This window comes from Musca vetustissima, unplaced genomic scaffold (genome assembly GCF_032173495.1).
Source record: "Musca vetustissima isolate MV318-11 ecotype Yass unplaced genomic scaffold, APGP_CSIRO_Mvet_v1 utg19474, whole genome shotgun sequence".
Classification (NCBI taxonomy): domain Eukaryota; kingdom Metazoa; phylum Arthropoda; class Insecta; order Diptera; family Muscidae; genus Musca; species Musca vetustissima.
Window position 1 is genome coordinate 67,978 of NW_026876593.1, and position 14,645 is coordinate 82,622.

Sequence of the window (14,645 nt, forward strand, 5' to 3'; positions counted from 1 at the left end):
GGCGTAGATTTTTTAAAGTAAATTTTTTCAAGGCTAATATAAGGCGTAGATTTTTTAAAGTATTTTTTTTTTCAAGGCTTGCATAAGGCGTAGATTTTTTAAAGAATATTTTTTCAAGGCTTACATAAGGCGTGGATTTTTTAAAGAATATTTTTTCAAGGCTAATATAAGGCGTAGATTTTTTAAAGAATATTTTTTCAAGGCTAATATAAGGCGTAGATTTTTTAAAGAATATTTTTTCAAGGCTAATATAAGGCGTAGATTTTTTAAATAATATATTTCAAGGCTTACATAAGGCGTGGATTTTTTAAAGAATATTTTTTTCAAGGCTTATCCAAGGCGTGGATTTTTTAAAGAATACTTTTTCAAGGCTAATATAAGGAGTAGATTTTTTAAAGAATATTTTTCAAGGCTTACATAAGGCGTGGATTTTTTAAAGAATATTTTTCAAGGCTTACATAAGGCGTGGATTTTTTAAAGAATATTTTTTAAGGCTTACATAAGGCGTGGATTTTTTAAAGAATATTTTTTAAGGCTTACATAAGGCGTGGATTTTTTAAAGAATATTTTTTCAAGGCTTGCATAAGGCGTAGATTTTTTAAAGTAAATTTTTTCAAGGCTTGCATAAGGCGTAGATTTTTTAAAGTAAATTTTTTCAAGGCTTGCATAAGGCGTAGATTTTTTAAAGTAAATTTTTTCAAGGCTTGCATAAGGCGTAGATTTTTTAAAGTAAATTTTTTCAAGGCTTGCATAAGGCGTAGATTTTTTAAAGTAAATTTTTTCAAGGCTTGGATAAGGCGTAGATTTTTTAAAGTAAATTTTTTCAAGGCTTGCATAAGGCGTAGATTTTTTAAAGTAAATTTTTTCAAGGCTTGCATAAGGCGTAGATTTTTTAAAGTAAATTTTTTCAAGGCTTGGATAAGGCGTAGATTTTTTAAAGTAAATTTTTTCAAGGCTTGCATAAGGCGTAGATTTTTTAAAGTGAATTTTTTCAAGGCTTGCATAAGGCGTAGATTTTTTAAAGTAAATTTTTTCAAGGCTTGCATAAGGCGTAGATTTTTTAAAGTAAATTTTTTCAAGGCTTGCATAAGGCGTAGATTTTTTAAAGTAAATTTTTTCAAGGCTTGCATAAGGCGTAGATTTTTTGAAGTAAATTTTTTCAAGGCGTTACTTTAAAAAATTATAAATGTTTAACAATAAATGATATGTGTAATTTATAATATTTATAAAATCCCTGCAATAATCTGAGGCGTATACATTATGTCAATAATCATACGCATACATTATGTCAATAATCATACGCCCCCAGGTTACAATGAATTAACCAACATGAAATACTCAAATTTAAATCCTTTAACTTATATCCAAAAACAACAACTACAATAAACACACCATATTCACAAACAATAAACAATGGAGGGCGTGAATAAATCAACCCTTTAGCAAACAATTTATCATGTTAAGTGATAAGACCATACGAAACACACTCTCGCCCACACATACATATATACTCTTTTTTGACATTGGCAAATTGATGCTGTCATTTACCAAAAAAAAACTTTCTTTCGGCACATTCTCCTTTGCCAGAGTCGACTGAAATTTAATTTGAAATAATCACTCATTCTTAAACAAACCCAGAGAGTTACCAATTTTTTTTCTACCTCCTTTTCATTTGTTTTCTTTTTTGTTTTTCCTTCTTTTTGCAGGTCCTACAACTGTACAAATGGTTTCACAAAATCGTCCCCCACCACCAATGACAGTGCCAGTACAGGTGCCTCAGGGTCAGATGGTACAGCCGTATGTCAATGAAAGTGGCACATTGACACATGTGGTATTGTCACCGCAACAATATCAGCAGTTACATGCCGGCCAAGGACACATACATCCATCATTTGTAAGTATAAAAGCCAAAACATACACATACATATTTAAATGTTCTCTCGCTCTCACTCTCTCTCTTTGTTTTGGGGGGGAGAGAGCTCTTTCAATTTTCTTTAATGTTGAGTCATTAAGTTAACCCCGATAACAATGCAAATGGAAAAATGGAGGTCTATAACCTTCTCAAAAGTGAATAGACTTCGCTTCCTGTAGGCTGGGCTGGGTGATTCACTGACAAGGGATTGACAAACTGGCTATTGACACGCACATCGGTGTTTGATTTTAAAATAACTACTGCGTTTTGCATGAAAGGGATTTTTGAATAATTTTCTAATTGACTACGATTGAGGTACGTGATTGTGGTAACTTGGCATATGAAAAAGTTCTGAGGTTTTAAAGTTATAATCCGTACGAAAAAATAATTTTTTTCCAGTATTCATTGTGCCTGAGGAAGCCCTAGCGTATGACTAATATTGATTAGTTCCAAGGGTGCGTATTATTACTGGCAGCAATCATACGCACCTATGTTTTTCAATCATATTTTTTAGGCCTTAGATAAGGCGTAGAATTTGTAAAGAATATTTTTCAAGCCATACCGAAGGCGTAGATTTTTTAAAGAATATTTTTTCAAGGCTTAATGAAGGCGTAGATTTTTTAGGAAATAGTTTTCAAGGCGTAAATTTTTTAAAGAATATTTTTCAAGGCTTAATCAAGTCGTAGATTTTTTAGGAAATAGTTTTCAAGGCTTAATCAAGGCGCAGATTTTTTAAAGAATATTTTTCAAGGCATACACAGAAGGCGTAGATTTTTAAAAGAATATTTTCGAAGGCATACAGAAGGCGTAGATTTTTAAAAGAATATTTTCGAAGGCACACAGAAGGCGTAGATTTTTTAAAGAATATTTTTCAAGGCATACACAGAAGGCGTAGATTTTTTAAAGAATATTTTTCAAGGCATACACAGAAGGCGTAGATTTTTTAAAGAATATTTTTCAAGGCATACACAGAAGGCGTAGATTTTTTAAAGAATATTTTTCAAGGCATACACAGAAGGCGTAGATTTTTTAAAGAATATTTTTCAAGGCATACACAGAAGGCGTAGATTTTTTAAAGAATATTTTTCAAGGCATACACAGAAGGCGTAGATTTTTTAAAGAATATTTTTCAAGGCATACACAGAAGGCGTAGATTTTTTAAAGAATATTTTTCAAGGCATACACAGAAGGCGTAGATTTTTTAAAGAATATTTTTCAAGGCATACACAGAAGGCGTAGATTTTTTAAAGAATATTTTTCAAGGCATACACAGAAGGCGTAGATTTTTTAAAGAATATTTTTCAAGGCATACACAGAAGGCGTAGATTTTTTAAAGAATATTTTTCAAGGCATACACAGAAGGCGTAGATTTTTTAAAGAATATTTTTCAAGGCATACACAGAAGGCGTAGATTTTTTAAAGAATATTTTTCAAGGCATACACAGAAGGCGTAGATTTTTTAAAGAATATTTTTCAAGGCATACACAGAAGGCGTAGATTTTTTAAAGAATATTTTTCAAGGCATACACAGAAGGCGTAGATTTTTTAAAGAATATTTTTCAAGGCATACACAGAAGGCGTAGATTTTTTAAAGAATATTTTTCAAGGCATACACAGAAGGCGTAGATTTTTTAAAGAATATTTTTCAAGGCATACACAGAAGGCGTAGATTTTTTAAAGAATATTTTTCAAGTTGTAGTTTTATAAAGAAAAAATTTTAAGGCGTACACAGAAGGCGTAGATTTTTTAAAGAATATTTTTCAAGTTGTAGTTTTTTTAAAGAAAAAATTTTAAGGCGTACACAGAAGGCGTAGATTTTTTTACAAAAACATAACAAAAGTGGTAATAAACCAGTGAGCGGAGCAGTATAGTCGGACGGGGCCGACCATATGATACCCTACACAACTACCACAGAACTTTAATTTTTGCTTATGTTTATTTCGAGCCTGATCAATATTTTGTGATATTTTACCTCTTGGCCGATTAGAGATCAACAGAATCTCTTCCTTACATTGACATATTTTCCGAATATCCCAATATTCTGTACAGCCCTTCTAATTACTTGTCCGGATTCACTTCACCGTGTGTTGTGATTTTCGGTTTTGTAGCCAATAGATCGACTCGAAAAAATACAAAAAATTTAATCTGATCATCACAGAAATTATAGGCGTTATCCTTGACCACACCTGGATCCTCAAGGAAAATTTCAAAGCGATGAGCGCTATATTTTCCCCCTCTATTGTGGCAATATGTTACTAAATAATATATGAATACGTAAGCTCCTGAAAATATTTACGTGTAACTCCCATATCCGAGTACATACGACCATATAATTGGTATCAATTTAAAGGTGAACCACTCCTCTTGGATATACTATCAACTTCTTGAGTCTATGTCCTTCAGGAGTAAATATATACGCTCTAGAATACAAATTTTGTAATTTTTCACACAAAAGTCAGGGTCCATTAGATCCGCTAAATATTGACCGATCTTTATCAAAACAGGCATGCTTATTCTTTGGCCCGATCCCCTTCTCCATGCAAAAATTCGCGATGTTTGGGCCATAATTGCGGCCTCTGGAGCGACCAGAAAAACCGACAAAAATTAAGTATTTGGTCCATTTCATCCCCTAAATATTAATCGATCTTTACAATAGGGGTCTTCATTGAGCAGAACCCATCCTACATGCAAAATTTCGTGAAGATTGGTCCATAACTGTGGCCTGTATCGTGTTTACAAATTATAATGGACAGACGGACGGACGGACGGACACACATGTCTAGATCGACTCAGCTAGTCGAGATATGACGATCGGTATACTTAAAGGTTGGTCTAGGACCAATATTTCGCGGTGTTACAAACTCTTGGGTCTGCACAAAGGTGTAATACCCTGACAACATAGTTGTGTAGGGTATAAAAAGTATTTTTTTTTTAATATGTATTTACAGTACGTGAGGAATACCTAACGTATGACTATTATTAATTGGTTTCTAGAGTGCGTATGATTATCGACCGTAATCATACGCACTGAGGTACCACAAGACTAATTTCTAAATAATTGTAAAGTGTGGATTTATTAACGATTTGAAAATTTTCAAGGATTATATTTCAAATAATTTCCACATAGTTTTCATAACAATTCTAATTCCTATCAAAATTATTTTAAGTGTACACACATCATTCTGCCTTCTCTTCAACATCTTGTTCTTCAAATAATTGCTTGTTAACATTTGTATACATTCTTTTGTCCTATTGTTAGATTACTCATGCTATCCAGATTAATTGATTACAATATCAAACATGTGTAATAATATTCGTTTCATTGATTGATTTCACATAAATTACCAAATAACAAATATTGAACAATTTAAAATTTTGCTAATTGTCTTCATGTTGTCTGCAGAACATATAGTTTTGGGCTAATTAAAAATTTAGCCAATCAAAATATGCTATGCCATAACTATGATGATGATGAAGCTAATGATGATTTCTTAGTAAATTTGTGAAATTGGATAAAGTAATTATGTACGAAAAACTTCTTAAGTTAAGGAATTTTGTATATCAAAATAATTTTAATTGAAAGTAAATTTCAATAAGATGTCTTGAAATGCCAACGATATTTTCTGCAAGTAAATCTATTTAATTTGAAATCAATTTTAATTAAAAGTTTAAAATCAATAATACTTGAATGATTTTCTAGGAATTGTAATCATTTTTGAAATAATGGGGAGCGTATGATTGTTAATTTGTAGAATATAAGTAATACGTCACCATGGACAAGTGTACTAATTTTATTAATAACAATCATACGTCTACTGGGAAAGATGAATTTTGTTAATATAAACAATGACATTTTGGAGGAAAGTGGAAAAATTAATAACTAAAATCTTGTGAATATTTATGTGATTTAGTTTTTCATTATTTTTCATAACTATTTTGATAGCCATTCGGAAAAATATATCAAAAAAAAAGTTCCTCACACAATATCCTCACACCAAAAATATATTTTCTCCCTCTCCTCACAAATTGCTATCCTTCCATTCCGTTAATTTCCTGACTAATCCATAAATTCACAATTCAATACCAAAAATATATATTATTAATGACCTGCTTGGGGTCATATTATTCATACACCTTACAAAATGCCGCCAGCAGTTAGAAATAATAATAGTAATAAATTATGTTCTATTATGTGCCGAAAATTTAACTTTTATTCTTAACCAAATTTGTGTGTGTGTTGTTGGATTGGATTATGTGGGAAATGTCAACAATAATATTTAAATATACCCTGCAGCTATTTATGTTAATCTATTGTCCAAATGTATACGCTCCACACACACACACACACCTGTTTTCTATGTGGTAACATATATTTGACAAAACAATTAACAGGATGTGACATATAGCCGTTAGGTATAGGTAAGGGATAAGAGGATAAGGTTTTTTCTCTGTGGCATAGAGAAGTTAAATTGTCATGTGAATGCCATCGACTGTTTGTCGAACAAAGAATAAATGATAAATGGTATATTAACGTTCTTTTGAAATCAAAACCACTGGGCGTATGATTGTCGACAATAAGCATACGCACCAAAGATTGGTATTAACCATAGAAAATTTATTTGTGGGTGTAATACACAGCGGGCGTATGATTGTGGACAAAGACTATATTAATATTAATTCACAGTGCTTGAGGAAGTCCTAACGTATGACTAATATTAATATGCACCAAGGGTGCGTATGATTATTATCCACACTCATACGGACCAAATTAACTCATAAGTACAGCACATTATACATTTTACATAAAATATTTTTTTTTCGAAAATTTACACGAAAATTTCATGTTTTCCCCCACAAGGTGTGGATAATTCCTTATGTGAACGAATGCCCTTGTCGGGTTTAGCCCAGAAGGAAAAAATCACCATTGGTCATTAAATTTGTCATTCCATTTGGAACACCTCGAAATATTCACCGGAGACCTACTATATATTCTTGATCAGAATAAAATGTAGATTTATGAGTGTCAGTCTGAACATATGAAGTGGTCTTAAGGAAACTTTTCACTTCTGAAAAAATGATTTTTTTATGAACTGTTGAAAAAATTATTTTTACAAAAATCATTGCATTGATAGTCTTTTGATTGATTGCATTATTTGATTGAATTTTTTAAAACCAACCTACGCACTTATAGCTATTAAAAAATATTATAGTGTCTGAGGAAACCCTAACGTATGACTGATGCACTGAAGTACCAAAGGTCTATTCTTTAATTTTTTTTTTTAAATATTTTGATTACAAAGAGCAAAGTGTCAAAAAATTATATATTTTTTTAATATCTACGCCCTGAATCATTAATTATATATATATATATATATATATATATATATATATATCCTACGTTTTTTATACTCTTCACCACACTGTGGTACAGGGTATTATGTCTTTGTGCATATGTTTGTAACAGGCAAAAGGAAACGAGATAGACACATGGTTCCTTTCGAGAATATGCATAGAATCAATTTCTAAGTCGATTTATGCATGTCCGTCCGTCCGTCTGTCTGTCGATGTTAAATTGTAAACAAAGTACAGGTCGCATTTATAATCCGATTTGGATGAAATTTGACACAAGTCACTTATTTGGCCCAAGGACGAACCCTATTGAAATTGGGAAAAATCGGTCCAGATTTAGATATAGCTCCCATATATATTTTCGTCCAATTTAAGGTAAATGGGGCACCAAAGTCCCTCGATATCTTTCGATTTGTACGAAATTTGTCACAGAGTACTGAATTAGGTCCAGAATGATGCGTGCCAAATTTCGAGAAAATCAGTTCAGATTAGGATATAGCTCCCGTATATTATTTCGTCCGATTTAAGGTAAATGGCGCACCAATGTCCCTATATATCATTCGATTGGCATGAAATTTGGCATAGAGTACTGAATTTAGTGTAGAATGATGTGTGCCAAATTTCGAAGAAAATCGGTTCAGATTTAGATATAGCTCCCATATATATTTTCGTTCGATTTTAGGTAAATGGTGCACCAAAGTCCCTATATATCTTTCGATTTGCACGAATTTTGGCACATCGTACTGAATTAAGTCTAGAACGATGTGTGCTAAATTTCGTGAATATCGGTTCAGATTTAGATATAGCTTCCATATATAATTTCGTCCGATTTTAGGTAAATGGTGCACCAAAGTCCCCATATATCTTTCGATTGTGTTATATCGTACTGAATTAAGTATAGAATGATGTGTGCAACATTTCATGAACATCGGTTCTGATTTACATACACTTCCTACCAGCAACGTACACAGGATTTCATTTCGGGGGGGTGGGCCGTTAGTACAAAATGAAAAAATTCGCTGTTGCAAACAAAAATTTAATGTGAAAAAAATTCATTTGCGTACGTCCCTGCTTCCTACATATATTTTCGTCAGATTTTTAGTAAATGGTGCACTAAAGATCCATAGCTAGGCCGATTGACACAACGTACATAAGTTAATATAAATTAATCGCTGGCAAGTATCCTTGAAGTCGGTTCAGATGTAGGTATAGCATAGCTTCCATATATAATTTTCATGTTACCAAATAATCAATGGGTGTCTGATTGAGATTAAATTTTAAACAATGCATAGGTTGATGTCAGCCGGTTTAGATATAGATAAAGATCACAAATTCAGTTCGTTCGTTCAATTTCATGTCAATGTTCCTTCGAAAATGCGACGCCTTTTAGGATACGTAGAATATACCCAAAGTGGTGAAGGGTATCATATAGTCGGCCCAGTCCGACTTTACCGCTTTCCTTACTGGTTTTAGTATGACTTATACTATTTTTCCCTAGGACGCGATGCTTTTTACCATCAATCATATGTACTGAGGTACCACAGGCCTATAGCCTATATTTTTAAATTTTTGTTTTAAAAAGGGCAGAGTGTCGATTTTTAAACAATATTTTATGGACCTAGACAAGACGTGGATTTAAAAAAATAATATTTTAAGGACCATGGCGTATATTTAAAAAAAAATAATATCTTAGGGACCAAGGCGTACATCTTTAAAAGAAAAATATTTATAGGGACCTAGATAAGGCTTGGACTTTTCAAAAGACATTTTCTGGGACCTAGACAAAGCGTGGATTTTTTAAAGAATATATTTTCAGGGTGCTAGAAAAGGCGTTGATTTCTACAGATTTGAATATTGAATGAATATTTTTTCAAGACCTATGGATATTTGAAAGATTTTTAGAGGATTGTTTTTTTTTTTAATATTTTACAAGGCCCACTACAAGGCGTCGATTTCTTTAATCTTTTTTTAATAACCATATATTTTTCAAGCCCAATGGCAATGTTTTAATAATTATTAAGTAATCAACACATTAACAGCTAATGAAACAAATATTGCTAAATAATCAACCCATTGATAGACTTTGAAATAAACATTCGGCAAAAACTCGCCTTAGTAGTCTTTGGAAAAATAGTAAAAAATATGTTAAGTGTTCCTTTTGTCCGAAGAAGTCCTAACGTATGAGTAATATTGATTTGTTCCTTGTATGCGTATGATTATTGTCCTCAATCATACGCACTGAAGTACCAAAGGCGTATAGCCTGTATTTTTCTAATATTTAGTTTTAAAGCCGCAAATATAGATTTTATTTAAGAATTTTTATTAAGAGATATAAAACACAGACTCGTTAAAAGATACATAGGTGTAGAGTTTATAAAGAGAAACCAATTTTTAAATAATATTTTTGTCGAGCAACTCTAAAGGGTAGATTTTTTTAAATACTATTTTTGTAAGAATGAACGTAGATTTTTTAATAAAAAGTTGTTTTTATAAAAACAACAAACTGGGATTCAGCCTGAATATTTTGCAAAAAGAAAATACAACTGGTATTCCAAATAACCCATCAACATTACTGATTTTTTTTTAATAATGTTTTTGCAAGGCCTAGCAAACCATAGATTTTTTCCAAGCACCACGAAGGCGTAGATTTTATATTTACCAAGCAAATCGAAGGCTTAGATTTTTTATAAAATATTAAAAAAAATCTCAAAGAAGTAGATTTTTTAAAAAAATATTAAAAAAATCTCAAAGAAGTAGATTTTTTAAAAAAATATTAAAAAAAACTCAAAGGAGTAGATTTTTTAAAAAATATTTAAAAATCTCAAAGAAGTAGATTTTTTAACAAATAGTAGATATTTTAAATAATATTTTGTCAAGGCCCAACGAAGTGTAGATTTCTTAAAGAATATTTTATCAAGATCCAAGGTGAATGTAGATTTTTTAAAAAATATTTTTCCCATACAAATGCACACTTTCATATTTCCCATATTACTCACATCTCTCGCATATTGTCCTGTCACCTGTCAACAAGTTTTATTTACTTTATACTCCCTCCATGAATGTTGTTTCCCTTTATTTCTTTCTTTCAAACACAAAATGTGTTTTTCAACAGAAATTTGTTATGACAACAATTAAAGTTACACATCTATGAATTTAAATGAAATTATTCTCACCCAAGAAGTTTTGCAGTAAAACCGAAGAAGAAGCAGAAGACTGAATGGCCACAAGAAATTCCAGAATAAATAATTTAAATAACTTTTAATTGGCTTTTGTGTTGTGTTTGTCCTGTGTCAGCACTTGGGGTTTTCCCCCACTATTTCTGTCCCCCTCTCTCTTGTTGATATGAAAATATTTACAGGAGACAAATAAACTTGGTCAAAGAAAAAAAAAAACGACAGTACAGGTTTACTGTAAATGGAAAGGGGACAAAATTGAAATGATGAAGTGTGAAGTGTGATAGCTTGAAAAAATATTCTTTAAAAAATCCTCGCCTTGTCTAAGGCCTAGAGAAAATATTCTCTAAAAAATCCACGCCTTGCCTAAGGCCTAGAGATAATATTCTTTACAAAATTCAGGCATTGTCTAAGGCCTTAGAAAAATATTGAAATACCATTCTCGGCAATGTTGTCTTCGACTTGAGCTTTCCATCGTATTCGTGGCCTTCCGCTTCTGCGTGAACCTTCAGCTGTTTCGCTTTTATATGCCTTCTGGGCTGGGACATCTTCATCCATTCTCACAACATGACCTAACCAACGCAGAGAGAAAAATCTGGTCAATGGTGGATTTGCCAGGTCTGAAGCCGCATTGGTATGGTTCAATAACATCATTGGCCATTGGCTTTAGTCGTTCATACAGTACGCTGGATAGCACTTTATATGCGATGGGAAGGAGACTTATTCCTCTATAGTTGGCACACAGGATGCTGAGGTTCCAATCATTGGGCATGGGCATTCTTCTAGCCAAATTGTACTAATCAGCTGGTGCATGCTCCTTACCAGCATTTGACCACCAATCTTGAATAGCTCGGCTTGTAGCCCATCGGCACCTGCTGCTTAATTATTCTTCAGCCGATTTATTGCTATTCACTTCACTGCTACTACCAGATCCTCAGCACGCTTGGTGTATCTGTCACCAGGTTTCCTTCTTTATCTCTACAGGAGGATGTACCTGCACCAAAGCCTTCGGTTTGGTGTTTTACCCGTTGGTAGAATTTTGGGACTTCATTCTGACTCCTGTACATCTTGATTTGCTGACGCTCACATTTTTCTTGCTATTTCTTCTTTTTTCTGAAAATACGTTTCTCTTCTATCCTTTTCTGCCGATAATTCTCCATCGCATTACGTGTTGCTACTGTCCGCAGGATTGCCCTATACGCTGCGTTTTTCATATCAGTAGCATTACGACACTCCTGATCGTACCAGGGATTTCTTGATGGTGGTCTTTGGTACCCAAGTGTTGCTTTAGCTGCAGTTTGTAGGGAGTGGGCAATTCTCTGCCACTGTGCTTCTATATTGTTCTCGGGACAAGGGGTGCTTTCGACGTCAAATTTTCGTGTTACATTAGATCGCACATTTGCTGCTACAGTGAGACGGGTGCGACAAGGTAATGGTTCGAATCGATATTCCACGCCTTGAAAAAAATATTATTTAAAAAAATCCACGCCTTAAAAAAATATTTTTTAAAAAAACCACGCCTCGAAAAAAATATTCTTTAAAGAAAATCCACGCCTAGAAAAAAATATTTTTTAAAAAAACCACGCCTCGAAAAAAATATTCTTTAAAAAAACCACGCCTTGAAAAAATATTCTTTAAAAAATTCACGCCTTGAAAAAATATTCGTGTTCACACGACAAACTGTCACCTTGTCTGAATCCTCGTTCGGTATTAGAGGGTTCCGATAGGCCCTTTCCTACTTTAACTGCTAACCTTGTGCCACTTAAAGTTATCCTGCATAGCCGTATTAATTGTGCAGGAATGCCGAAAGTAGACATGGCTTTAAACATCTCTGAACGGATAGGGCTGTCGAATCCAGCTTTATAGTCGACAAATAGGTGGTATGTGTCGATGTGTTTTTCGTGGGTCTTTTCCAGGATTTGGCGCAGAGTGAAAATCTGGTCAATGGTGGATTTGCCAGGTCTGAAGCCGCATTGGTATGGCCCATTGATGTCATTGGCTGATGTAGAAAAACTTCGCTTTTATACGGATTATAGCAATTCGCTCATCTACTGGAGTGAATCTGGAGACGAGGTCTTTTATTCTCCTGTTAACCATAAATCCGCAGCCAAATTCACGTCTCGTTTCATGGCAGCTATAGTACAGGGCGTAATCATCTGATTTACTCACGCCAGTCCCATTCCATCGCATTTCCTGTAAGGCAATAATATCGGTTTTGTACTTCCGCCAATGCGAACACTGCGCCTGTTCTGCACAACGTGCGCACATTCCAAGTGCAGATTCGCATATCGTGGTCCTTAATACGTTTGCGGGGGTCATCAACATTAGGGGGTTTGGTTTTCTTTTTCTTTGCTTTTTCATAGAAGGAGGGGTTTTCCGAATGTGGGCAACTAACCCGACGCTTCAACCCATTTTTGTATAGTTCTTATGGGTGAACTCGCGGCACATATTAGCTCACTATTTCATCGGGTGATGAGAATAGCTCCCCAGGTGGCACCGCGGGGAGGTCAGTGCCCACTATCGAGATGAAAGAGGGACCAAGATAAGACTGGACTTCGCCATGTTAACGCCAATCAGAGCCGTTGCTTGGTATCTATCATACCCCACGCCACCTTTAAAAATCCACGACTAGAAAAAAATATAATCCACGCCTTATCTAAGGGCTAGAGAAAATATTCTTTAAAAAATCCACGCCTTATCTAAGGGCTAGAGAAAATATTCTTTAAAAAATCCACGCCTTATCTAAGGGCTAGAGAAAATATTCTTTAAAAAATCCACGTCTTATCTAAGGGCTAGAGAAAATATTCTTTAAAAAATCCACGCCTTATCTAAGGGCTAGAGAAAATATTCTTTAAAAAATCCACGCCTTATCTAAGGGCTAGAGAAAATATTCTTTAAAAAATCCACGCCTTATCTAAGGGCTAGAGAAAATATTCTTTAAAAAATCCACGCCTTATCTAAGGGCTAGAGAAAATATTCTTTAAAAAATCCACGCCTTATCTAAGGGCTAGAGAAAATATTCTTTAAAAAATCCACGCCTTATCTAAGGGCTAGAGAAAATATTTTTTAAAAAATCCACGCCTTATCTAAATGCTAGAGAAAATATTCTTTAAAAAATCCACGCCTTATCTAAGGCCTAGAGAAAATATTCTTTAAAAAATCCACGCCTTGTCCAAGGCCACGCCACCTCTATAGTACCTTAAACAATAGCCTGACTCCGGTTCTCTTTTTTTTTTTTTTTTGCTTGGGTTATAATAAAATATTTATCTTAATTAACTGTTTTGTTAAAACAAAATGTCAGTTAGTCTGGCCATCCAATATTTCAATTAACTTCGTCCAGACAATGGTTAATCCCAAATAATAAAAATAAAGAGCTGTCTTCTCGTGTACAACCTTCACATCCATGTGAAGGAAAAATTCCATTAATTTTTGTTATTCTTTTTTTGTTTTCATTATTATTTATCTCAGCATGCCTCAAAACATTGACCTTTTGACTTGACCCACTAAGTAGCCGCCATCAATCGCAAACATAATATTTATATTTATTATTTTGTTTGTGTGTGTATGTGTGTTCTCTCGCCAAAACGCAATCAGGCATTAGCTTAATTAAATAACAACAAAAACATCATTGGCAATTTGTTGGTGCCATAAATTTCAATGATGAAGCTTCTGTTGGCTTTGCCATTGAGTACAGCAAAATCCGACCATGCCTAACCCATCAAAATTACCTTTATAAATAATAAATAAATAATTACACCTGATTTAACCGCATATGTGTGGTTGATGGTTGATGATATTTTGTGATAAATGCACGCGCACACACACTCACACGGAGGCACACATATATATTTCACCAAAAAAATATGGCCAATTTATTTCACTTCATTTCTCAAAACAGCAACAGCACTCTTTATTAAAATTGTATTAGAACAACAACATCAAAAACACCAAGAGCATATAATTAAATTAAAATATTACAATCAAGTCCTCCCCCAAACGCACACACACCCCTTGACATCTACACGTTTCCAGATCTGCCTTATTTATATGTAAACATATACGTACACACACATACATTTATGAATATTTATTTATGTGTCTGCTTGCTTGTATGTGTTAAGATGTCACGATACGCTTGATTGTTAACACAAACACGCATATTGTTGCAATGCAATGGATACCACAAATGTTGTTGTTATTGTAGTCACAAT

At 33.5% G+C, this 14,645-nt stretch overlaps 1 protein-coding gene across 1 annotated transcript in view; it reads left to right on the top strand.

The window, feature by feature from the left end:
- Positions 1 to 1,699: 1,699 nt before the first annotated feature.
- LOC133321134 (fibronectin type-III domain-containing protein 3A-like) overlaps positions 1,700 to 14,645 on the top strand; it is a gene marked incomplete at its 5' end in the record, with an annotated part of 39,712 nt that continues 26,766 nt past the window's right edge. The window contains 1 exon segment of the mRNA XM_061530228.1: positions 1,700 to 1,894. Within this exon segment, the coding sequence (XP_061386212.1) occupies positions 1,700 to 1,894 (195 nt within the window).